Source organism: Gracilinanus agilis, chromosome 3 (assembly GCF_016433145.1).
Source record: "Gracilinanus agilis isolate LMUSP501 chromosome 3, AgileGrace, whole genome shotgun sequence".
NCBI classification, from domain to species: Eukaryota; Metazoa; Chordata; class Mammalia; order Didelphimorphia; family Didelphidae; genus Gracilinanus; species Gracilinanus agilis.
Window position 1 is genome coordinate 658,292,719 of NC_058132.1, and position 27,661 is coordinate 658,320,379.

Consider the following 27,661-nt stretch of genomic DNA (forward strand, 5'->3'; position numbering starts at 1 on the left):
ATGGATGAGAACTACAAACAAATCAGTTCAGATCTTTCTTTGCCCCTGCCCTCCACCTTCGTGGCAGATGAGGGCATTTACACTCTGTTTTACCCCTCAACCAATATCCAGCCACACTGGGTAAGTTCTTTCAAAGTGCTCAGAGTGAAGATCTTAAAAGTAAGATTGGGGAGATGAACAGGAGAAGAAAGGAGGCTGTTTGTCTGGAGCAAGGGTTTGTAGGCAGAAAAGGAGTACATTTCCTTATGAAGCTGAGTGGCTAGACATGGCATCCATAAGGTAACTCAATAGGGCACACCGAGGTCAAATTTTAAGCTTTTTTCACACAATATTGAGAGATATTTAGTGCAAATATTATTGTAACCATCCTAACAAGCAAGTTTCCAGAGCTGGAAAATGTCAGGTCTGGTACTTGAACCTCAATTTTCTTTACTACAATTTCTGTGTTTTTTTCTATCATGCTTTGAAAAAAAATCCTTACATTCTACTTTAGTATCACTTCTAAGACAGAAGAGTGGCAAGGGCTAGGACATCAGGGTTAAGAGACTTGCTTAGGGTTACAAAACTAGAAAGTGTCTGAGGTCAGAATTGATCCCAGATACTCCAGACTCCAGACGGGGCATTCTATCCACTGTGCTACTGAGCTTCCCCTCTACTATGCTTTAAGAGGGTGAATGGAGTGATGGACTCAGGACTGGATTTGAAGACTCAGGTCAAAATTATGGATGTCCATAGTATATTCTATTAGGAGGTAACCCAAAGAACTTTACTTTTTTAAGGTGGATATTTACATAATACATTTTTATTCATCAAACTCAAGAAATGAAAATTTAACTAAATTACTTTAAAAATAAGATATAGGATATCATTTAAGACATTGATGGGCCAATAATTGGCAAATCATGAAAATACACATACATACACACACACAATTCAAATGCAAGTCACTAAGACTATATGGATCCAGTCTCCTTTGTAAAAAAAAGTTTACCAATAGTAGCAACCTCACAGAATTGTTACCCAGTTTAAATGAGATAGCACATGAAAAATAATTTAGCAAATTTAAAGATGCTACATATTATTTAAAATCAGTTGCTATTATTATGATTATAATACCATAACACCACCTTAACTAAAACAAAAGTTTTGAAAAAGCTTAATCCAATAGGAAATGCTAAGGAGACCTTATTTAATGTCATTGAATGGAGAACTGGATTCAAAGTCAGAAGAACTAGGCTTTAAGCTTGTTAACCTTGGATCAGTCACGTGAATTTGGGTTCTTTTCTTGATGAGGAAAGTAAGGACTAAAGAAATCAAGAAAACAGCTCAAGATTGAATATCTAAACCATGGAGAGATGGAAAGGCAACATGGAAAGAAACTTGAAAAGGGGCAGGAAAATATAGGGAGGGAGCCTCTGGGGAGCTGTCCTGGTTGGAGGTGTTTTTGAGTCGAAATCAGGCAAGGCAGGAGATGATAAGTGGAGTGATTTGAGATTCCAGTTTCTGCCATCTATAAAGAAAGGTATTGGGAGGAATTTGGTAATGTGTTTCTCCCCTCGCCCCCAGCCAGCCCACCAATCAAAAGGGAGAGAAGACTGAGGAAGGTGGAGTCAATCAAGGTTTGAATCAACAACATGGTAGTGAGTTTAAAACTGATGAGCTTATCTTGGAAGGGGCATCTTGTTCCAAGGAACTGAAACCAGGCAGGGTAGCAGATGGAAAGTGGAGTTTGGGATAAATAATAGCACCCACCTCACAGAGTTGTGAGATATTATCAAATGAGTAACATATGTAAAATGCTTTGCTAACCTTAAAGCACTTTATAAATGGTAGCTATTATTTTAATGATGAAAGTTACTGACAGGTGGCAAAGAGATAATAGGTATAGTATAGCATGACAGTTCACTCATTAAACTTAGTGTCACGTTCCCACCAGTGCACACAGTATCTGTGGGGCATAAGAGCAGGGAAACGTAGGTGTCTGAAACAACTCCCACCTATAGGTTATTTGCTTTGATATCCATGATCTCTTTAGGTAATTGTGTATTACCTTCTGGGTGGTAATCTGGGAATATCTTTTTTTTTGCTAGTTGAACCTATTTCTCTGTTATTCTTAGGCCAGTGAAACAGTGGTAAGCTGCTTCAGTCCACAGAAGTATTAAGCCTGGAATCTGTAGGGATTCCAAAACTTGTTGCCTTGGTTAGGCACTGAGGCAGCATTCTATTATTTCAATGAAAAGCAGGTAGCTTCTAGCCTCAGGACTTCCCTTCAGTCAGATCAGCTCCCCAAAATCAACTACAGAACTTGTGTGGCTCCACTTAGTTTTTCCCAAATGGCCTCCACTCTGTCTTTAGTCTTTATTCTGTTTGGCTTATTATCACCTCTTATTTCTGCTGGCTTTTTAGATTAGCTTCTATCTTCTACTTCTTTTGTTTTTCTGTTCTGTCTTCTGTCTCAAATCAGAGCATCTTCATGGAGTGATGTAAGGGGGAAAAAGGTTTTTTTTGGTTCAATATATTAAAAGATGGTCGCCAGAGGATTGAACTATTATCAATTCTCAATTAAGAATATTCTCAAGTCAAAATTGACTTTTATGGAAGTTTATTAACAATTGAGAAGAGAGAGGAAATAAGTAAACTGAAGATATTGAAGCAGTCTCACCAAGGTCTCAGCATTCCAGCCAGAACTCTTTCCATGAACCAGGGAAGCAAAAAGATGTCCTTCTCCATAAGACCTTCTTCTCCAGAAGGTCTCCTTCTCCAGAAGCCTTCACCAGCCTCTCACCACCAGAATGCCTTCATGGCTTTTATAGTGGTTTCCTATCCCTGCCCCTTTTCACAGGCACCAATCACAGCTTCCAAATTGTCTAGCACTGTCCAGGGGATGGTCTTTGTGGGAACTACTTTGTACCTGCTGGAGGTGTGAATGTTCATCAAAAAAGGTTCACACTTTCTGAGGGTGTGAACAAGTTTCTGACTGTTAGAAAAAAGAGTGGAACTCTCCAGGTATCTTGTTGGCTTCTCACCTAGCACTAGGTAGGGTGTGAATTCACTAAGTGGTTTTCAAGCTTCTCTCACCTAGTTCAAGCTTGTGTTGATTCAAAGTTATTGCCAACCAAAGTACTAACTCCTACTAGGCAAAGAGAACAAAGGATTCCCTTTTCACAAGTGTGAACTCAAAGAGAGCCAAGAATTCCCTTTTACAGTGACCCACCTCTAGCTTAAATGGAGAAACTTCAGATTCCTATTATTCTCATGTATGATATGGTCATTATACAATTATCCCATAATACCTGAACAGATCTTTGCTTTGTAGTTTCCCAGTAATAAGCTTCAAAATCTTAAAAGGACCTCATGCAAATTAGCTGTTGGCACACAGTGGACTGCAGCCATCATTATCAACAATGAGTACTTTTGCCTCAGAGGGGCTGCTTTCATTTGGATCCTGTTATAACTGTCTATGTCTCTTCTTGAGCCCTTTCAGGAGGTGTTTCTTTTCTCTCAGATCCTTTGAAAACTCGGTTTCTCCTTAAAATGCCTTTTTCTATGTCTTGCACAAATGTGCTTTTCTTTTTGCCCCTTTCAGTATATAGAACATCTACATACGAAAGGAGGCAACACTTCACATATATTTATAGTACAGTTGGTTCTGTGCTAAAGAGATATAAGCTTTGTGTTGTTTTTAAACTTCTCTAGTAACACTATAAATCCCTACATATATGGTCCTAATGGATGAAGACATACAGATGGTTCAATGAAGAATTATCTTTGCTAACAGGAAACACTCCAAACCTAATCTTTCAGTTGGAAGGAAAGTAAATTACATTGAGTTAGATCATTTATTCTTTTCAGGAAAAAGCAATTTAATTTGAAATTTATTACTATCTTTTGTTTTATATCATTAATTTCCAAAGATTTCTATCCTTTCCCTCTCCCCCACCCTGAAGGCCATCCTTTGTAACAAAAATATTGAAAAGAGCAAAAGCAAAAGAGAATGCAATTCAGCAAATCAACAAGCACATCAATCATGTCTGCTGGTGTATGCAACATTCCATACCCATAGCCCCCTCTAATAAAGAGGAGGAGATACAGCATTTGTTCTTATCTGATTGAAGAACTGTAGTGTGTATTTGAACCCTTCTCAAGCACTAGTTTTCATCACTAAAAAGGTCCTCTATCATGAGTTTTCTTCTAAATGTATTTAATCCTCCCACCTGCCCCAATATAGTATATGTGCTCCCTGTAGAAACTACATAGCAATTTGGATAGAGTGTTTGCCAGTGGATTTGAAAAGACATGAGTTTTAATTCTTCCCCCAATTATTTTTAGTTGTATGACCCCAAGGAAGTCATTTAACTTTTTCATGCCTCAATTGTCCCTTTTGTAGGAAAATTGTAGGAAAACTTTGTGATAGACATCTAGAGAGGAAATTTCCACACTTGCAAATTCCTGCTATTGAGGCCAAAGTTCTGTCACATGTAAATTATTTTGGATTGTTACATATGCTCAAATGGTGCTTATGACATAAACAAGCTATATATCAATATCTGTCTATATTTTTTTACAGGAAGAACTGAAAAGATTGCAGCCAACAATAGAACAAGTTAGCGATGGAAAATATGTTCTTGAAAAGTAAGTATTTAAAAGCCCCTTTGCTAAAAGTCCCCATGCTAATATGCCTTGGAAGAGTGCCAAGATCCCAAAATGTTCATGAAATGGGCATGCTCATGCTCCAGAATGAGAAGAAGGTAAAAGTATGTACAGAAAATGAAGAAGTTGGACTGGGTGATTTGATGGGTTCTTCTGGCTCGAAGATGATAAAATAAGTTATCTAATAAAAAATAAAAGAATAAGATCCAACATAACCTTTTTTTAAAAAAAAGGATCGTCCACCATTCACAGTTTGTTTTTACGCATTATAGAGATCTCACACCCTGGCGCAGAAAGCTCTGTATTTTAGTTCCAACCCTATGATGACCTCATTTCCAACATAACCTTAAGAGACTAGAATTATGGAAAATCTACCTGGGCCAAATTTCAAATCCTAGATTTAAGTTGAAAACCTCAGTCATATAAGTCCAGGATTGGGAAGATGGAGATTTCTAATAATTTATGTGTAAAAACATGGCATTTGAGTTGACCACAGACTTAACTATGAGTCACCAGTGTGAAAAGGCTAATTAAAAATAAATATATAAATAAATGCCATATCTGGCTGATTAATCAAAGTATAATAGCACAGCTTGAGCATTTCTAGAATTCTGGGTACTGCAGTTTAAATGGTGCTTCAGCAAATTAGGTCTACCAAGGGAGGGGGACCAAGAGAGTAAAGAATCTAGAAATCATATGAAAATGGTTAAAGAAATAACAGATAGTTTTCCTATAGAAAAGAAAAATTTCAGGGTACATGACACTTAGTTCCAAATATTTGAAGAAGTGTCTTGTGGGAAAGGGATTTTATAATTAATGGTAGGTCAAGGCAGAACCGGTACCATCAAAGATTTTGGCCCTTGTTCTGAGAAGGTGCTAACAGAGCTATCAAACGATGGAATGACTCTTTGTGGAGAAGTGAGTTCTTTGTTGCTAGAATTGTTCAAGCAGAATGTAAGAAAGCTACTTGAGGGCAGAGATGGCTTTTGCAGTTTCTTTGTATCCCCAGTGCTTGACACAATGTCCAGTAGGCAGTAAATACTCCCATATTATATATGTATAGTGTATATGTAGATATGTGTAGAAGCATATATATACATCCACATATACATGGAAATAAATTCATCAGATTTGAAGTGCAATATCATGTAATATAATTATAATGATGATGATAACTAACACATATGGATAGAATTATGTGCCAGGCACTAGGCAGAAAGCTTTACCATTATCACCTCATTTGATCCTCATCATAAGTCTAAAATGTAGGTACTATTATTATCCCCGTTTTAATGATGAAGAAACTAAGGCAAACAGAAGCAAACTTGCTCAAGGTGTCACAGCCAATAATTATGTGGGTCAAATTTGAACTCAGTACTTCCTTGGGATGCTCTACTGACTGTGTCAACTTGCTATTATTTTTGTTGTCAGCTGTTAGTATTGTTGTTGTTATTGTGGGAACGGGGCTGGCAATAGCCCTTCTGTTTTTTATTTTACTTAATTTACACTTACTATATCTTACTATATTCACATGAACATTAATAAAAATTTAGGTTTTTTATCTCATTGACCATTGGTATTTTATTTAGCTTCTTTTGTTCCTCTCTCTTTACACTATAAACACATCAAGTGCTGTCCAAAAGGGAAAAGGCCAACATTAATCTAAACTCTAGAAGCTAATTACATTAGAAAGGAAAGAGATCAGAATGAATACCCAAACCAATCAGGGGCTTGACCTGCCTCCTTGCTTCCAGGCTCTCTCCCATCCATCCTGTACATTGCTGCCAGATTAATGAATCTTTTCCTATATCCTTTATGTCGCTGCATGTTGTCCCCCATTCCAATGTAAGCTCCTTGAAGACAAGGGTCTTTTTTCCCCTTTGTCTATGTAGCAGTTGGCTGTCATTCCCATGTCAGGTATATTGTGTTCAATGCCTCACACACAATAAATGCTTAATAAATATTTTCTTATCAATTTGTTATATCAAAAATTATTGGGGGCAACTGGGTGGCTCAGTGGATTGAGAGCCAGGTGTAGAGAAGAGAGGTCCTAGGTTCAAATCTGTCCTCAGACACTTCCTAGCTGTGTGACCCTGGGCAAGTCACTTCACTGTCCTTTCCTAGCCCTCACCACTCTTCTGCCTTGGAACCAAAACACAGCATTGATTCTAAGACAGAAGATGAGAGTTCAAAAAATTGTTTAAAATAAGACAGCCCCTCTTCCTTTTTACTGCTTGGCTATTTTAGAAGTAAAAGAGGATGAATAAAATGGTCAACCTCCCATTTTAGGGACCTCAAAGCACCATGTTCCTTCAGAAAGTCTCTGTAGGGAATGGTCCATCCCTGAAGGGAGCCTTAGAGTGATGCGGGATTATTCCAAGGTAACCCTACTGCCCATTTGGAATCTGTCCCAAGATAGGAGGAAATAAAAGTCCAAATCCTTTCTTAGGTGTTTGTTATTTGCTAGAACTTTGGGTCAAGAGTTTGTTGAGTAAGAGTATGAGATCATGAGCTAAAATGATGTTTCTGGATCATGTTATCCCAGGCTCCAATTAATGTGAGTAATTCAGAATTAGCTTCTAACTCTTTTTCTTCTCTATTTCCTTTCTGACAGCTATATAGGAATATCAATTTCAGTGGGGTCTTGTTAGTTATATTTGTGGGGGGAGGCAGTGATATTTAAAATCATTTAGTTATACTGAAATTAGTGAAATTGGCCAAGGACACATTTTAGATCCTCGTTGATCAGACAGGGATGACCTGGTGATGGATAATTCCATGTGGCAATAGCCTTCCAAACACTGCTCAATATGCTTTTCATTGAACTTTCTTCTTCTGGTGTTCATTATTGATTTAAACCTAGAAAGTGAGTCCTGAATGCTGCTTCATGTATGCGTGTATGTATGTATTTGTGCTAATTGACAACACTATAATAAACCACACCCAAAGCTTAATGTTTGTGTGTGGAATTAGCCAGCTGTGCCCTCTCACAAGGATATTTGAAGATGAATGGCCTCTTAGTAGACCCTTTCCCCCATCCTTTTCCACTAATTATCTTTTTCTGATCTCCTGGATTCTCAGCGACCTTCCTCCTCTGCCTTCATATACTGTCTTATTTTGAAACTCCCTAATGCACTCACTATTCAGTGCTCTATGGATGTCTTATTGCCCTATTAAACTCTAGGCTCCTTATCATCATGCCATCTTGCCTTAATCTAAAGAAGAAGAGAAGGAAAATGGGAGTGAGGGAGAAATGGAGGAGGGGAGAGAAGAAGAGAAGAGAAAGAAGAATTAGGGTTAGGGTTCCCACATTGTTCCCCTTCAGAGGTGAAACACGAACCCTGATTACACAGCAGCCCAATTAGCCTACTTGTTATTCAGCTGTTTAGTCTCCTACAACTCTGTGACTCCATGGACCATAGCTTGCCAATACTGTCCATGAAGTTTTCTTGGCAAAGATCCTGGAGTCTTTTGTCATTTCCTTCTCCAGTGGAATAAGGTAAAAAGAGGTAATAATGACTCATCTAGGGTCACACAGCTAGTTAGTGTCTGAGGCTGGTTTTGAACTCAGTGTTCTTGACTCCAGGTCCAATGCTCTATGCCATCTGAGCTGCCTTTAGTTAGTTTACTAGTTGTTTCCTAAACCTGGCATTTTATCTATCTTCCAAGTCAATACCTTTGCAGAGGCTGTTATCCATGGCTATCATAACATATCTTATCTTCACTGCTATTTCCTAGCATTGATACTTTTCCTCAAGACTCAAGGAATCACATCCTATAGGAAGCCTTTCTTGATTTTCCCTGGATCTGAATGCCAACTCTATTTTTAAAAAATATATTTTTATTCATTTATTTTTTATTTTTAAAAATATTTTCTCATGGTTACATCTTTTATGTTGTCTCCCTTCCCTCTTCCCTCCCCCTCCTGGAGCTGACAAGCAATTCCACTGGGCTATACATGTATTATCACTCAACATCTATTTCCGTATTGAATACCAACTCTTACATGTAGTAGCCATATAACTATGGGTTAATCACTTGATTCCTCTGAACCTTGGTTTTCTCATCACATAATGGATATAATAATACCTGTGCTATCTACCTGACAGGATTGTGGGGAGCATCAGAATAGTTAATTTATGTAAAATACTTTGCAAATCTCAGTTCTTTTCTCAGGATATGACATTTTTGCCCTGAAATTAAAATAGTCTACTCCATCCCACTTATAAAAAAGAGGAACAAGAAGATAAAGGTGAAATTTTATTTTTCTTCTTTCACATTTTTTTATTCCTACATCATCCATAATTAGGAAATCCTGATAATCTGTTCATATATAAAGGCAAACAAAAGGAAATTCATAGCAACTCTGTCAAATGAATATCAATTAGCCTTGAATATGAATACATCTACTTGAATAAACATTCAATCATTAATTTTTCCAGCCACCAGATTGCTATGGATATGGAGAATAATATTGAAAAATACCACCTCGATCTTCAGCCCCTGGAATCAAAAGTGAAAATGTGAGTAATCTCAAAATGTCCTTTGTGCTATTGGTGCTACATTTCAGATTTTATTGGTGGTGGTGGTGGTGGAGGGTGTTCTAGATTTTTTCTTATTACAAGCGCTGCCTGAGTTACAAATAATGGCTTTATGACCATTCTGTATGTATGACCATCTGGTTCTACCCTGACTCTTTCTAGTCACCCTTATGTCATTCCACTCTTCTCTGCATTGCCTAATGTCCTGTACCACTAACCAAGCTGTGCTGAGCTGATGGTGACACCTGGTGGCCAATATGGGGAACTTAGTTTTTCTTCCCATTTTTCTAAAGGAACTTGCACATGCTGTTCTTTTGCTTCTCAGTTAATTCCAGCCCAAGCATCTGATTCCTTGATATCCTTCACATGTATCCTGATTAACTCCCTCCTTTCCAAAATATTTCCTTTTTAGTTTTAGAAAATCCCTTTCTTCTTTTTTTTCTTCTCTCCATTCCTTTGTCTCTTATAATCATGGCAGATAGAACTCTTAACTAGGAATTCCATTTCTTGATCCAAAATAGGTTGACGAGTATGAAAAGGGTTTGAAAAGAATTCAATAAATACTTACTATGTGCCAAGAATCGTGCTGAGGAAGATGCAAATAGAAAAGAAAGTCACAAGTTGCTCATTCTAATTAGGTTAGAAAACACATGTAGGAGAGTTCACTTTCAGAGGGCATGACCCAAGATCCTTCAGGTATAATGGCAGGAAGGATGACAAAGCCCAGGAATCCTTAGGGTCATTGATACCTAGAAGAGTCAATTGAGTGGTGTCAAGAGGACATAGCAGCAAAACTGACAGGGTTCATTGTTTCACCATCTTACCAGAATGATTATAGTTGATAACACCCTGCCCAACCAAGAGGTATGAATGATCATGTCCCTCATCAATTAATTCTGGAAAGATAGCAGTTATTGGGAGGGTCAGAATGGAGTAGGACTTTGAGTTACCTCAGGGATGAGGTGAGTATGGGAGGAATAGCATTCAGTTGGGAGAAAGCAATGGGAAAGGGCAGGGAAGAGGAATTGCTCCCTGTAGCCTCTTTCAACTAGACCCATGGAAGCACTTTTTGGTCTGGGATGTGAGGGTATGTTGGGATTGTGAGAAATAGGACTATTGTAGGGATGCTGTGATGGCACTGGAAGCTGAAGGTCTTGGTCTAAGGGTCTAGCTCTTAGCACACTGCTCATTTAAGGGCTAAGACAAATTTCTCAGAATGAATGTGTTTGAGAGAGACTCCAGTCTCTAGAGGTTCTAGAACCCTAAGTTACCCTGTCTGCCCAGGTGGAACCTGTCATGAAGCCCTTAACAGTGCTGCTATCTATAAGGTCTCCTGGAGCCAGAGAAACATTCCTCTTTCTCTAGAGTAGCCCCAGACGGGATGGGGCCATGATCAGCCTCCACCTAAAGTTAGACTGTGGTCAGAGGACCACTTCCCAGCCCACTGCCTGTCCTTACCCAACCTGAGATCTGTGCTACTCTCTGTCTCCAAAAATAATTTGAAGAGGCAGCATAGTCAGTGGGGAAATGAACTCAGAATCAGGAACACACGGGTTTAAGTCTCATCTCAGAAATTCACCAGCTATGACATGAGCTCCAAGCAGAAGCTTACCTTAAAAATATCATTGACAGCATAAATGAGCACTGCAAGAGGAAAAAGGGAGGGCATTGAAGTAGCACAGTAGATAGAGCACCAGATCCGGAGTTGGGAGGTCCTGAGTGCAAATCTGTCCTCAGACACTTCCTAGCTGTGTGACCTTAGGCACTTGACCCTATTTGCCTCAGTTTCCTCATCTATAAAAGTTGCCAGAGATGGAATAGCAAAGTATCTTTGCCCAGAAAACTCCAAAGGGGGTTACTAAGAGTCTAACACTAACGGAAAAACAATTGAACATGAAAGGGGAAGAAAGGCTATGTGTGACACAGTGGTTTATAACGTGCTCAACCTTGGAGCCAGAAAGTCTTGGACTCTGGGTTCGATTCTAGCCTCTGATAGACCATGAATAAAAGTCACCTAACTCGTTGGCACCTAAGGCAACTTCCCAAGATCATGTTATTTCACATTTTTGTATCTATATATTCCATCAGTAGAATAGAAGCTCTTTGAGGTTAGGGACTGTTTCACTTCTTTCTGTGTATACTCTGGGCCTAGCACAGTGTCTGGCTATTTATTATTTAATTGATTATTATTTTAAATTAATCATTAAGTAATTATTACTTTATTAATAATAATTAGTTAGATCATTTATAGATTGCATTATATAACATATTAAATACTAATTTATAGATTAATTAGATTATTTATAGATATAGACTACTAGCATTAGTTAATTAATAAATGCTTTTCAATTGAGCTATTCAGATTGCACATGAACTGCTCATTTATTGCAAAAACAAGATTCAGTACGGAGAGTTCCCTGTGCTGGTGAAATCAGTGCTCTAGACATCTCCTGGCTCGCCACCACTCGCCCCAAAAGAGGAAAGAGTATTTGAACTACAAACACTAAGTTGGCCTTTGTGTTGTGTGGGCTATTGGCAAGAGTAAGTCCAGACAATATCATGGTGACGAGTGCTTGGCATGATGTATAAAGTGACTTTGAATTTTTTTAATGTATAAACAGAGAAATGGATTGCTAATAGAATTTAGGAGCATGCTGAAATGCTGATATGGAAGGAGCCCAGAATCTGAGTGCCGATATTAAGAGGTAATTTGGGGTTTTAGACTTGAAGGATCAAAGAACACAATTGGAAAAAACCAAGAGAATGAAGAGTGTACTTCTTTAGAAAGCAGTCATTTGGAGCGGAGAAAGCCAGGTTTTCTGAAGAATAAGCAAATTCAAGCCTCAGGAGTCACAAAATTTAGTGAAGGAAAGGAATCCTGCAAGGAAGAAAATTGAAGGCTTTCAACCCAGGAATGTAAAGAAGAAACTATTGTACTCTTAATAGCTAGAGAACTAACCAAATGTTGGCAGAATGATGAGTAAAAATGAAAGGTGAAACATTTCAGCAAAGACGGCAGACCATCAAATAAGAAGAATGATTTTAGAAGCTATGTGGAAAATCTGGGCCCTTACCGAAAAGTCGCATCTTGACAAAAAATAAAAAAGACCCCAAACATTTTTTCACATCCAATCATATAAAAGTTGGTGCCCAGCAGATATGCAATTTCCTGTTTTTCAAAAATACCAGCATGGTATATTTCTCCAGTGGAGTCCTACTGCAATGCTTCATCTTGACAGAGAAATGGCCCTACAGCCTCCATGGCCATGCTAGTAGGGCATGGGATGACTTCAGACAGGGCTGGGATGTGACTTGAGCATCTGCCCTCTGAGGACCAGCTCATGAAGTTCAGAGATGCCCACCATCACCAGACTGGTTGGCAGATTTTATTGGACACAATAATTCATGAAGGCATGAGCGGAAGAGTGGCAGAAAGCTCAGTGAGGGGAGTCACCACATACTGAAATCTCGGATCTCCTAAATATTTAAGTCAAGGGATAAGGCCAACCCTGACTATTTCATTGAATTAGGGAAGTTCTTGGTGAGAAAACCTCTTCTGTCAAGGCAGGTCAGCACCTTGTCTAGGTCTTAGAATCTTAAAGCATTGCCTAGAACAGAGGAGTCAAATATGAGGCCCATGGTACAAATGACTCACAACATTCCCAAATAGAGCAGAAACTAGATTAAAATGTAGTTCCTATCTGATTTGAAAGGGCAGCTAGGTGGCACAGCAGATAGAAAGCCAGGCCTAGAATCAGAAAGATTTATCTTCTAGGGTTCAAATCTGACCTCAGACACTAGCTGTGTGACCCTGGGCAATTTTGCCTGTTTGCCTCAGTTTCCTCATCTGTAAAATGAGCTGAAGAAGGAAATGACAAACTACTTCAGTATCTCTGCCAAGAAAACCCCCAAATGGGGTCATAGATAGTCAGAAACAATTGAAATAACTCAGCAACAAAATTTGATTTAAATGTGATGACATTATAAAAAAGAAATATATAAACACATGAAGTTTTCTAAGTCAGAGTGTGGTCCAAATGAATCTCTATGTATGGTCTAGTGGGTCCCCATTTCTATTTAGGAAAGCTAGGTGATTTTGTGAATAGAGTAATGGGCCTGAAGTCAGGAAGACTCCTCTTCCTGAGGCCAAAGCTGGCCTCAGACACTTAATTGCTAGCTGTGTGACTTTGGACAAGTCACTTAACTGTATTTGCCTCAGTTCCCTCATCTGTAAAATGAGCTGGAGAAGGAAATGGCAAGCCACTCCAATATCCCTGCCAAGAAAACCCCAAATTAAATCACAAAGAACTGGACATGACTGAAACAACTGAACAACAGTAATTATTATTTGAGTTTGATACCACTGGCCTAGAATACCAAGAGGTTAACTGACTCCCCTCAGGTCCAACAGCCAGTGTATATCAGTGGTTTAGTTCAATTCAATAATTCAATTCAATAAATATTTATTAAGCACCCAGCACTGTCCTGAATGCAGAGGGTTCAAAAGGAGGTAAAAGGTAGTCCCTGCCCTCATGGAGCTTACCTAATGAAAGTGAGGGGGACTTAATGCCACATTTTCCTGAGAAAAAGGAGTGGTGGGTGGCTCATAGTTCCTGGATCCACTCTGCTTTGAGCATAGGAAGCTGACAGGACCTCCTGTTTTACCAGAGAAACGAAAGGGTCTTTGAGCAGAGGCTATTGATGACTGTGTGCTGAGGGCATTGAGGTGGGAATCCTTGGGCTGCATTAGATGAATGCAAGGTCCACTCGAACCCCAGGATTATAGGACTTTAAATAAAGAGTGCCTGTCATCCTGCTCAGAGCCAAGAGAGTTGGGGTGGCTACAGGCACAATTATGGAGACAGGTAAGAAGAGATGGCATGCAATACCTCCTTCCCTAGCCCTTCAGACCCTTTGAGATTTTGTTTCTTCTGAGATCTCAGTGTTCAGTCATGTGGCATCATTAATATAGTGTTTGGGCAACCATGATAGAATTTCCTGACAGGTAATAGCTTAAGATCATTGAGAGCTCTGTATAGTTTCCCAAATAGATATGCCTCAACAATTTGGAATTATGCCCAAATGGCTTTAAAAGACTGGCTGCCCTTTGATCCAGCCATACCATTGCTGTTTGTATCCCAAAGAGGTAACAAGGAAAACGGCTTGTACAAAAATATTCATAGCCTCGCTCTTTGTGGTGGCAAAAACTGGAAAGTAAAGAGGTGTCCCTCGATGGGGGAATGGCTGAACAAATTGTGGTATCTGCTGGTGATGGAATACTATTGTGCTGAAAGGAATGATGAACTGGAGGGATTCCATGTGAACTGGAGGAACCTCCAGAAAGTTATGCAGAGTGAAAGGAGCAGAACCAGGAGAACGTTGTATACAGAAAGTAAAACATTGTAGGAAAATCCAATATAACAGACTTTACTGCTAGCAGTAATGCAACAAGCCAGGACATTCCTGAAAGACTTATGAGAAAGAACACTGTCTACATTGAGAGAAAGAACTGTGGGAGAAGAAACACAGACAAAAAACATGGTTTATGACTTGTGACTTGTTTATATGAGTATAGGATTTGGGATTTCAGCTTTAAAAGATCACTCTATGCTTTCTCCACAAGGCCATGGAGTTTGCCAGCTCCGTGCCGTGGACACAGAGGCGAGGCACCATGGAATCAGTGCTGGAGGACCGGAGCCTCTATCTAAGAACAGACAATATGGTGGAAGACCTCCTCCATAATTCTCAGCAGATGGTGGAGGAGCATTTTGTGTCCCGCTCAGGCGACATTACTCTGCTCAAACTAAGTGAACAAGACCCAGTCACACCGAGTTAACACCTGCTCTGGGGAAGAGTACTCACAGCAGGAAAAAAAGAGGATAACACTTGGGAAAGACTCAAGCTGAAAATGTTTCCGTGAACCATGTCAGCATAGATGGCCCTTTTCTGCTCTCCCGCAAGCTCCCATGAAGATGGGGAGTGGGTTGAGAATGGAGAACTGCTGAAGTGAGTTCCTGCTCTCTATGAAGGAGATTGAGGAAGGAACTGTGGCCTTGGGGGAAAAGCTTCCTAAGAAATGGATAAAATAGTCACATACCTGCTGGACATGTTCTTAGTTAACTGTAAAATCACATTGGCTCCAATTCCTTTACATTGTTAAAAAGAATGAGTTTCTAACCAAAAGTGCAGTTTCGACCAAGAATTTATCCCTTCCTGATCAGAGGCCTAGATGGAATCTGGCTTATTCCTATTCCCTGACTATCCATCCCATGTCTCTCAATATAAGTCTCTTCTTTTATCAAAGATTTCCTCTACTGTCAAAGCTCCAGAGAAAAACTGAGACTGAAAAGGATAGCATAGGGTTTATCTAAGACCAAACCATTATCGATTCACCTTTTTTTCTCTAATATAATGTTCCCCTCAAGCCACTTCTGGCCACTGGGAAGCTTTGCCCACAAAACTTCTCTTCTTCCTCTAGAGCAGTGGTTCCCAAACTTTTTTGGCCTATTGCCCCCTTTCCAGAAAAAATATTACTTAGCCCCCCTGGAAATTAATTTTTAAAAATTTTAATAGCAATTAATAGGAAAGATAAATGCACCTGTGGCCATCACTGCCTTCCTGGATTGCTGCAGCACCCACCAGGGAGTGGTAGCACCCACTTTGGGAATCACTGCTCTAGATGCATGATATAGAAAAAAAGGAGTTCTTGCATAATTAAAATAACTACAACTTGAAATTTATTAAACTTTAGAAATAGAAAAAATAATGTGGAAATAGGTATCAAATGATAACATTTGTATAACCCAGTGGGATTGCTTGTCAACTCTGAGGGAGGAGGGAGAGAAAGAATAATGAATCTTGTAAACATGGAAACATTTAAAAAAATAAAATTTTAAATAAAAAAATGGATATGCCTCAATCTCTTCTGATTCCACTCTGGACAAATTTTACACTTTCTCTTGAAATGCCTCCCTAGAATATAAGCACATTTAGATGAAGGAAGGAAATACACACCCACTTTGTGCCAGGCATTGTGTGCTAAACACTTTACTAATATCATGTCATTTGATCCTCACAACCACCTACTGAAGCAGATATTATTATCGCCATTTTACAGTTGAGGAAATTGAGGCAGATGGCATTTAAGGGGTTTGCCTAGCATTATACAGTGAAGAAGTATCTGAGATTGGATGTGAACTCAGATTTTCCTGACTTTCCAAACAAAGTTGCTTTGGAATTAGATTAACCAATTTAATGGACAGTCTGTCTAGCCGCACATCATAATCTGCAATTTCCATTTTTTGTCCAGGTGTGGATTGTTCCACTGACTCTTTTTTCCTCTGCTACGGATGTCAGAGGATTGCTTGTAGGGATTTCCAGAGCTAGCTGCAATTCCTATATTTTCCTATTAAAATAGGACCCTTTGGAGTTCCTCATAATTTATAGGTTATCCTACTATTTGTACCCGTTAGGTCTAGGATACGTTAAATCTCTGTGGGACAAGAAAACCATCATTGCTTATTTCCACGAGGCTTTAAGATATGCAAATCTCTTACTTACATCATTTGATTCTCACAACTGTGAGAGATATATGCTGTTATTATCCCCATTTTATAGATGAGAAAACTAAAGATCAGAGAGAGAAAGAACTTCCTCAGGATTCAACAACTGTTAAGTATCTAAGTTAGGATAATGTAGGTCTAGTTTTTCTGCCTCTTCAAGCTGTTACTCTACCCACGAAGCCAGACCGCCTCTCTTGAGATACATAAACAAGTAATAGCTCTGTGAGTTTCCCAAAACGTAAGGATGTCTATTAGCCTCTGTGCCTCTTGAGGGCAGGAACTGGTGTTCTTAGCACAGCACCTGCCACACAGTAGGTGCTTAATAAATGCTTTCTGACTCAGTCAAAAAGTATAATCAAATATAATGTAATTCCCCTAAAATTTTTGTTACATTGGCATTGATACTGTTAAGGCTAAATAAAAACTCCGCTCCTTAATTTCCATCGAATTTATTAATATTTACTTGAAATCGAGAGCATAGGGATAGAGAGAGATTTGAGGCTGATCCAATCTGGCCACGCCACCCTCTTCTCCCCATTCTTCTTTTATTCCTTCCTTTCACCCGCACTCCTTAAGCTGGCCCTTCCCCAGTCAGGTGCCTAGGTCAGTGCCCCCATGACCATGCTGGAGCGCAGGGAAGCCCGTCAGACCTACAGGCGTGATCCTGGGAGGGTCTTCCCTTCACACGACAAGGAGCTCCTTATTTCTCCGGGAATCACTTCTGTGGAGTGAAAGGAGGAGGACAAAACTCGAGTCCATTGATGTAGCGCCTCCAATGGAAAGGAACCGCAGGTGGCCCACACCGGCCTCCAGAGATGCCCCCCTCCCCTCCGGATGGAATTTGGAAAGCGCGCGGGCATAGATTGGATCAATGTTGAGGTCTCCAGCGAGGAAATGTTCCCCTTTGAGCTCTTCCAATGCCGCACTGCCCTCTGGTGTGGAACATGCGGAAGTCCCATTCGAAGAAGCCCAGCAGAGGAGATGCTTTCCAAGTCGCCTTAAACCCAGTTGCATTGAAGAGAAACGACGGAACTTTCCTCAGAGTTCAGTGAGTTTTCTTGAATTTTCTCGGCACCAAATCTTCACGTTGCCTTTCCGCTTCCCGTTGGGTTGAATTCCATGAGGTCTAGGCTTATCTATGTCCCTTGGAGGGAAGGACCGGCTCCATCTTCCTCCAGGACGCAGGGATGCTGCGTTGTGAAGGAACTTTGAAGGCTCCTGAAGTAGAAGCAGAAGTTTTTAAGGAGTCTGTCAAGTCCTTTGCTGCGTGTGAGAAAGGAAGGAAGGAACCAGCTGGGAGCCCACGAACAGCTGACGTGCTGGAAGCCATGATGGCAAAGTGGAAAGAGTCATGGGCTTGCATCCATTCATGGGTCGAATGGAGGGTCCTGTCTGAGGAGGAGCCAGGAGGCCAGAGTCACCCAGTCACGAAAGCCATGCCAGGGAGTAAAGTGTGAGAAGACTGGAAAGAGGGGGTCAGATTATAAACAATAAAAGAAGAATTATATATACATTTATATTTATAATTTAATTGTATAATTTATTATATGTGTAATTTATAATAGATAAATACTTATATAATATATAAATATATATAATATATATAAATATTATAAAATTATATTTATAATTTAAATATAAATTAATTTAATTTATATTATAATTTAAATGTTTATAATTTTAATATAAAATTTTTATAATTTAATTTATAATTTAAATTTATATATAATTTAAATATAATTTAATTTAAATCTAAATTTAAATTATAATTTAAATATAAAAATACAAATAAAAATAAATTATAAAGAATAAAAGAATAAAAAAGAAAGTATTTGAATGCCAGCCACAGCAATTTGGCTTTTCTCTCAGGGGCACTGACGGTTATTGAGTAGGTAGGTGACTGGCACTTTAGTCAGAACACTTCGGTGTCTGAATGGAGGATGTCTGGATTGGGGAGAGACATGAAGCAGGCAGAGGTACTAGCAGCTGTGGCAATTGTCCATCCCTAGGGGTGGGAGCAGGGTCAGGGAAGAGAAAGGAGGCGTAGTCAGGAGATGCTGCAAAGGGGAAATTGATAGAGCTTAGCAGGAGCTTGGATAGTGGGGTGAGAGGTAATGAGAAATCTAGGGTGACTCTACTATCTGTCAGTGTTCTATATTATTCAGGCATCACATTATTATAATTCTACACAATCAGAAAAGCTCATTGAGATGCTTTTCTATATGTCTAGCACCAGGGCAAGCATCTTTCCCTCCAAAGGAAAAACGGGAAGTATATTTGTCAGATGGAATGGAGTGATCATTATGAACCTAATAACTGAGAGATGGCTTTTATTGATTGGTTGATTAGACTTCAAGAAAACAGGCTAAGTCTCAGCTGGTCCAAGCTGTAACAATATGAGGACAATGGAGAATGACCAAAACCCAGGTAGCCTTTGTTTTCTATGGCCCATCTCTACTTTATTTCTTTGTTCTCATTAAATACTGCCTCCAACCAGGCTAAGATGGTTTTATTCCAGATTGGGAATGTTCTCAGGGAGTGGATAATATCAATATTATCGGAGGGAAGTTCCGTTTCTTTCTCTGTTAAAGCAAATTCAAGACTGTTGCACCCATAGAAATTGTTTCCTTCACAGAGACTGTATTTCACATGCAGTGAGTCTACACAGGGAGGACCAGGATCTTGTAAAAAAAGGGCTGAAATTGGAGTCAAGTGGAAACTGGGTTCAGTTTCCCCCTTTGATATAAAATGGAAAGACTGTTCATCCTAGAATGAGATAACTGTGTTGAAATCTCAATTATGAAATTTATTTGCTGCCATTAGGGATGAATCACTTCACTGGCCAAAGCCTCAGTTTCCTCATCTGTAAAATGGGGATTGTAATACCATCTTCACTGGGCTATTGGAGGGATAAAATGAGACTGTGTTAATGAAGTTCTTTGCAATTCTCTGAAGTAGCATAAAATGTCAGGTCCTTTTATTGTGAGCTGCAGGGTCCTGAGCAAATCATGAAATTTCTGACCTTCCTTTATTCATCTATAAAATGTGAATGATAACACCTATATAACATGGAAGAAATTGCAAGTACTGTTATTGCTGACCTCAGACCTCAGACAAGATTCCAAACCTTGCTAACCTTCAGTTTCCCTATTTATAAAATAGCTATAATAACTAATATACACACAAACATACATACACACATTTGTAACTACATAATTACATATTTATATATAAGTATAGATATGTATATAATTTAAGGTTTTCAAAGTTCTTTATCTGTTACTTTGTTTTTTGTTTTTTTGTTTTTGTAACCCTTAACTTCTGTGTATTGACTCACAGGGGGAAGAATGGTGAGGGTGGGCGATGGTGGTCAAGTGACTTGCCCAGGGTCACACAGCTGGGAAGTGTCTGAGGCCGGATTTGAACCTAGGACCTCCTGTCTCTAGGCCTGGTTCTCAATCCACTGAGCTACCCAGCTGCCCCTATTTTGTTTTTTAAAAACAAACAAAACCCCACCTTCTGTCTTAGAATTTATCTTAAGTATCTGTTCCAAAGGAGAAGAGCAGTAGGGAGAGACAACTGGGGAAAGTGACTTGCCGGGGACCACAGAGCTAGGAAATGTCTGAATCCAGTCCTGGCTCTCTATCCATTGAACCACCTACCTGCCCCTCATGTTACCTTATTTAATCTTATAATAGCTCTATGAAGTAGGTGTTAGTATTATCCCCATTTTGCAATTGAGGAAATTGAAGTCATTAGAGTTAAATGATTCACCCGGGGTTCACTCAGCTCCCAAGTATGTTATTTATGTAAGTTTTATATATTTATATGTAATAAGTTATATATATATATATGTTTATACGTTATTTATATAGCACATATAAGTATATAATGGAGCTCTGTTTTTGCTCAGGATTAGGAACTCCTAGTGTGATAACTCCCCTTATAAGAGAGAGAACATCTTGTCTATGACCCAGGAAATGAGTCTTAAGAAGTAGCCTGAAGTGCAGGAAGGTTAGCTAAGGAGGTATCAATGTTGTGCAATGGATAGAGCACAGGCTAGGTGACCTCAATCAAATCACTTAACCTCTGTCTGCCTCAGTTTCCTCAAATGGGAAATGGGAATTATAATTACACTTGTGTCCCACAGTTTTTGTGAGGCCCAAATGTGATAATGTTTGTAAAATGTTTAGCACAGGACCTGGCACATAGTAAGCACTAAATAAAATTTAGCTATCATCATCATCATCATCATCATCCTTATAATTTTCATTTTGCTCTGAGTCACACAGCTGTCTAAATGTCAAAGGTAAGAATTTAGCTTATATCTTCTTTTATCCAAGTCCAGCACTCTTTCCATTATTCTAGGCTCCAAATAATGTCTTTAGAATGTGTGTGTGTGTGTGTGTGTGTGTGTGTGTGTGTGTGTGTGTGTGTGTGTGGTGGGAAAGCCAAAAGTCCTATTTCTTCCATCCGTCGGAACAAAGAGGTTGTGTTCTGTAACAGACAATGCAGAACCTTTCCCTTATTTTCATAGAAAATACAGTATAAGCCAATAGACCTTAGTTTTGGAAGGAATCTCAGCACTCCTGATCTAATCTCAGTGTTTAAAATCCAACACTCCACTCAGTGTAGGTGTTTCCTCTATAATGTAGATGATCGATTAAGAGCTGGAAAGGGATCCTAGAAGTCATCTCCCCAAATCTCCTCATTTTACTCCTACATTTAAGATCTGGAGGAGAAACCAACTTGAATTTAAGAGAGTTGGGTGAGATCAAGGACTGGACCTGAAAAGTCCCTGAAGCATAATCACTTTCTGGTCTTTTCAAACACTTTGGGAGTTCAGGAACCAGAAAAAAAGGTGATTTTTTTTTCTGTTTCCCATTTTTATTATCCCTTTCTATAAACTTCATCATCCAGATTGTTGATCCATATTGGCAAAGACAGTGAATTTTACTTAATTAGCTGATTGAATTTATTTCTTGGATTATGATTTTATTGTTAGAGAGAACTCCCGGGTCCTTCCTGAATGTCTCTCTGCACTTGAGTCATTATTTTCATTCCTCCTCCACCTGAGAAGCGCTCTACTGCCGTGCAGCTATTGTAGACTTTTTAGGTTAGCTTTAACCTTATCTCATTTGATTCCAGGTTTTCCCTTCTTGGACATCTCTATCTATATCCTGGTAACTCTCTCCATGCCCTTTATAGTTTTTTTTTTATTAATGTACCTCCTCCATTAGATTTGAAGGCAGGTATTGTCTTGATTGCTTTCATTTCTATCTCCAAAGTACGCTCTCACTCATGCTTGCTCTTTCCTTCTCTCTTTTTCTCTCCCTCTTTCTTCTATTCCTTCTCTCTTTCATGCTTCCTTTATGTCCAGGTGTCTTTCTTTTTCTCTTTCCCCTCCCCTTCTCCCCATCTTTTTTCTCAGAAGAGAGAGTTTTATTATTATTCATTTTATTATTATTATATTATTAATTATTTTAAAATTTTATTGTCCAAATTCTGTCCCTCCCTCTACTCCCCAATTCTTTGAGAAGGTAAGAAGTACAATGCCCATTATTTATTTAAAATCATGTGGAATCTATTTCAATATTAACCATGTTTGTCAGGGAAAAAAATAAAAGGAAAATTATACTTTAATCTGCTCAGAGTTCATTAGTTCTCTCTCTGGAGGTGAATAACATGTTTCATTGGGTAAGAGAGTCTTTCATCAGCTAAGAGATGCTTGAGGCACTGAGAGGATGGGACTTGTCTAGGGTCACACAGCCAATATGGGACAATATATTTTTATTTTGCAGTGCTACAGGCCTTTTGTAGAGGTTTTGATGTTTTCATTTGTTTGCAATTATTCTAAAAATTAGATAAGGGTTAATAGGGAAAACCTTCTAAGCTTACAAACAAAGGCTTTCTACTTGAATGTCCCAGACATCCAACTGTTTTAATGAGTGTTTGTCGAGGGGTAACTAGATCAGTGGCATTCATTACCTTAACTATCTATGTGATGTTGGGAAAGTCACTTCCTTTCAGTGGCCTCAGTTTCCTTATTTGTGAATTGAGAGGGTTGGACTGAATAGTTTTTGAGGTCCTTTCTGACCCTAGTTCTGTAACCATGATCATGTCATTGAATTTCTAGTGACTGTTACATGAGAAATGAACACCTGCCCTAATAGTTTTCTGTAGAGTTCTATTCTTTTGAGGGAAATGGATGAGAATCTATGTAGATTTTGATCTCCTGTATGTTTCCTTTATGAACTTTGCCTTCCACTAAATCAGTACTTGAGCATTTGTTGAGAGGCTACTGAGTGACTCAAACTTTCACAGACCTTATGGGAAGATTTTAAAAAGGTAAACTTATTTTTGGTACTTGGTCTCTGCCAGCAAAGGAGCTGATGATATTTCAGGACACAGGATTCCAAGTTTGTTATGTGAATTTTATTGTGGTTTCTTCTTTTCAGCTTCTCTTATTCCTTCCTACCTCTTTGCCCCCAACCCCACCTTCATAATTGGTAATTTCAGACATGCATGGCAATGTCTCCTGAAACATCTTAACTTCCCATTTCAAAGCTCTCCCTAACTCCCATGTTTATACACCCCATAGCTCAGCCCCCACAGAGTTAGTCAGATCAGACTAGTGACCCTAAACTCTGGAAATTCCTTCTATAGAAAAATTTTCTATTGTTCCTTCTCTCTCTATTACTCTTTCTACTCATTTATCATGCTTACAGCCACCTCTATTCTATCTAAGCTATTCTCCCTGTCCATCACTTATTCTCTGACCCCACATTTTTTTTCTTCGGTCTTGATTCAACAGTTGACCATTTCAACTTTGATCCTCAACTTCATTAAGCCTTGCCAAACCCCAGCTCAGAGTTACCCTACCATCGGCCTCCTCCACTGTAGGAAGAAATTCCACATTTAAACAGCCTGGGTCCATCCATCACGGAATTATGTTAATTTATTTTAAGTAGGCTCTCACTGCTAAATGGTATTCCTTTTGTTCTTCCTTAATTAATTGGCACATCACCCAACAATAGTTACTAGAGTAAGATGACCTGCATTCAAATATAACTCTGTTACTTACTACCTATGTGATATTGGACAAACCAATGATTCTTAATGAACCTAAATTTCTTTGTCTATAAGATGAGGAGGTTGGATTAGATCTCTTTTAATTAGTTCTTCTTGCCCACACCAACCCCTTGGTTCCTGTCTCTACTGGGAGCTTACAATTTCATTGTATCTTTCTAATCTTGAATTTCTCTTATCAATTGGCACCTTTTCATCATGAGTAATTTGGAACATTTTTCATATGGTTATTGATAGCTTGAATTTCTTCTTTGGAACTTTCCCATTCCTAATTTTTGACCACTTATCATTTGGGGAGGGGATTTTATTCTTATGTGATTTTATAAATTTTCCATATATCTTGGATATCAGACCTTCACAAGAGAAATCTGCTATCAATACTTTTCTAATTAACTATTTCTCTTATAATTCTAACTGATAACTGAACTCTTAATGGCCACATCTAATAACCTTTTTTCTTTTTAAAATTTTTCTTTTTATTTTATTCCAGTAACAAATTTAAATGTAAGTTTTCCAAAGTTATATGATTCAGCTGTTTCCCTCCTCTTTTCTCTTGCCCCTCCTGGAGTTGACAAGCAATTCCATTGGATTATCTAATGACCTTTTCTTAATTCTTACCCCCTCCTCCTTTTTTAGCCATTCTAAAGTATTTGATACTGTTGTCTGACATGACACTTAACTAAATGTTTATTGACAGATTAACCATCATCTTCTTTTGAATATTTTCTCCTTTCTGTGTTTCTTATAACACTGCTCTTTCCTGGTTCTCCCCTTACCTTTCTGATCGTTACTTCTCAGTCGTTTTTCCTGGTCTGTCATTCTTATCCCTCACTTGCGTGTGTGTGTGTGTGTGTGTGTGTGTGTGTGTGTGTGTGTGTTGATGTGTGTGTGTGCACGTGTGCATGCAAGCATGCATGTGTGTATGTGAGCCCAAGGATTTAGCTCTAGGATATCTTCTTTCTTCTCTCTAAACTTTCTCTCTTGGAGATCTCAGAAGTTCAGCAATCTTCTCTGCAGATTTCTCCCAAATATATATATATATATAATATTTATTATATTATGCTATATTATATTACATCCCTCATTCTCTCCTGACCTCTAGTACTACACCTCCCTCTGCCTATTGGATATCTTTGCCTAGAGATTCCATAGGCATCTCAAACTTAAGATAGCCCAAACACAACTTATTATCTCACCCCTTTTAACTCACTCTTCTTCCCAACTTCTCTATCTCTACGAGTATACCACCACCCTTATAGTCAGTTAGGCTTACAATATCAAAATTATTTTTGACTCTTTTGTCTTCCTTTCCCTTTTCCCAATATCTAATTTGTTGCCAAGTCTTGCTGAGGCTAATTCCATATCATCTCTGACTTCCATCACCTTCTTTCCATTAACAAGAATGCATTCTTATTTAGGCCCTCATGACTCCTCACTTTGACCATTGCCATAGCCTCATTGGTCTTCTTGACTCCAGTGTTTCCCTTCTTTAATCCAATCCATCAATAAACATTATTAAGCACTTATTATGTGCTGAGCCTATCTATCCCTCCATGCAGCTGACAATTGATATTTCTAAAGTAAATGTTTTACCGTATCTCTTCTCTGTTAAAAAATCTCCTTTGAATCTCTAGTTATTCTAGGATAAAATATAAAATTGTCTTTTGGGCATTTAGAACCCTTCAATCATATCTCTGATCTTTCTCTTAGGTTTATTTCACTTTAATTTTCCCACAAGCAGTTTATATTGAGACAGCCTGGTACACTTTCTCATGCCTGTTCACAACATTCCATTTCTTGCTTTCATGCCTTTGTACAGGCTGAACTTTCTGTGTAAATTGTTCTTATACAACTCTCTCATTTTTGCAAATGAGTGTATTAAGTCCCAGTGAGGGAAAGCAATTTCCCCAAAGCCACAGAGCTAATAAATAGTTGAGCCATTGCTCAAACCTGGAATTTCTGATTCGTGGTTCCTTGGTCTTTCCATTATATCATGCTGATTCTAGTCAATGCAACCAACATTTATTAAGCACCTAATGTAAATGACACACTGTTTTAGAAACCTCTAAACCTCTTGGAGTTTACAGTCTAATAGAGAAATATGATATAGAGATAATTATAAGTGTATAATCAAAGGATCATTGTTTTAGATCTAAAAGGGACCTCTAAGGCCATTTTGCTAAGTAAACTTAGTTCAGAAGGACTAAGAGAATTGTCCAAACTCACATAGACAGGAAAGAAAAGAGGCAGAATTTGACCTTATGTCCTTTAACTCCAAGGCCAGTGTTCTTTCTACTCTCTATGGTATTTCTCATTAGAGATGCAAAACCAATTGCCATATGATATCTAGAAGAGGAACATGTTGATATTAATTGGTGGGCACTGGGGAGGATTCACTAAATTATAGGAATATGGGAGAATGGTTCATTCCTCAAATCATGTCAGCATCCATGGTATAAGCATCTGTTCTGTTCAGTTGGGTATTATTCCCAGCATGACAAATCAGAACTGAAAACTACCATTTTACAAGAGCTTATATGTATTTCCAATGAGAAATAAAATAGAATCTTAATAAATATGATAAAAATACTTCTATCCACTCAAATAGCAATTTGAAAGGGAATTTTTATGTCTTCTAGATGAATGAAAGAAATCAACTTGACCCAGCCAGCCAATCAAAACAGTGAAAGCAGCGCAACTGATTATACAGCCTAGATAGATCTAACAAGCTGTACATACATTGAACTGTCACCTTCTTTCATTTATTGCCCAGTCCTTGAGTGTAAGGCATTACACTCAGTCCAGAGGTTGATTTAGAAATTAATAAGACCTTGAAACCTAGAATCTAGCGCATGAGATAGGAATCACAGAATTCTAGAAACTCAAAATTGGAACAAACAAGAGTAGTAAATATTACCATTCATTTCTGAACAAGAATCCCTCCTACACTTTACTTTCCAAATGGACATCAACAGTTTCCTGAAGACTTCCAATGGGAGGTGTATCCACTACCACCTGAGGGAGCCACAGGTACATAAAATAAAAACGCAAAATTTTAAAAAGTAGAATATGCTAGGTATAATTCTTTCTTTTAAAAAATGGGGTTTTCCTATCTGTAACACTATTTTATTCACTGACCATGTATCCTCATGGATAATAGGTAGTTAGGTGGCATGGTAGATAGAGTAATAATGTGAAGTCTGAAATACCTGAGTTCAAATCCTTCCCCAAGCACTAACTGAGATAACATATGAAACCAGACAAACTTTAAAATTCTATATAAATACTTATGATTATTATTTGTGGGGAAGTAACAACATCAAACAACAAAAAACAAATGCCCACTGATGAATTTGACCTTTGACTGACAACTTTTACACTGAATTGGAATAATTTGGGTTTATTTGACCCATCACCACATAAATTAAAGCATAAAACAATTTCGGGTACAGTTAGGGATAGTGTCCTTAGAAGCACCTTCTTTCCAATGCCAGTACTTTGTGATGAGCTTTGATGTTTTTCTGAAGTTTTGGCCTATGATCAGCCCATAACTTTCTATGTTTTGCTTCTGGCTCCAGCATCCAGAGAGCATGGAGGGAATACCTCCAGCGCCAGGATCTGTCTCACCAGGATCACTTGGAGAAGCGGAGCCCATCGCCCCCTTCTGTCTCCTCCGATAAGATGAGCAGCTCTATCAGCATGAACACCTTTTCTGATGGCAGCACACCAGTGAGTATATCATCTTTTTTTCTTTTTCTTTTTTCTTTGATCTGCCTAAGCAAGGTTCAGAGCTTTGAGGCTACGAGAGAAGTTTCCTGA

General features: G+C 38.6%; 1 protein-coding gene across 1 annotated transcript; it reads left to right on the forward strand.

Moving 5' to 3' along the window:
• On the forward strand, positions 1-27,661 carry IQCJ (IQ motif containing J). Its single transcript, XM_044669535.1, has 4 exons — positions 1-120; positions 4,568-4,632; positions 9,093-9,173; positions 27,421-27,661. Exons 1-4 carry the CDS (start codon positions 1-3, stop codon positions 27,659-27,661), a joined length of 507 nt encoding a protein of 168 aa, XP_044525470.1.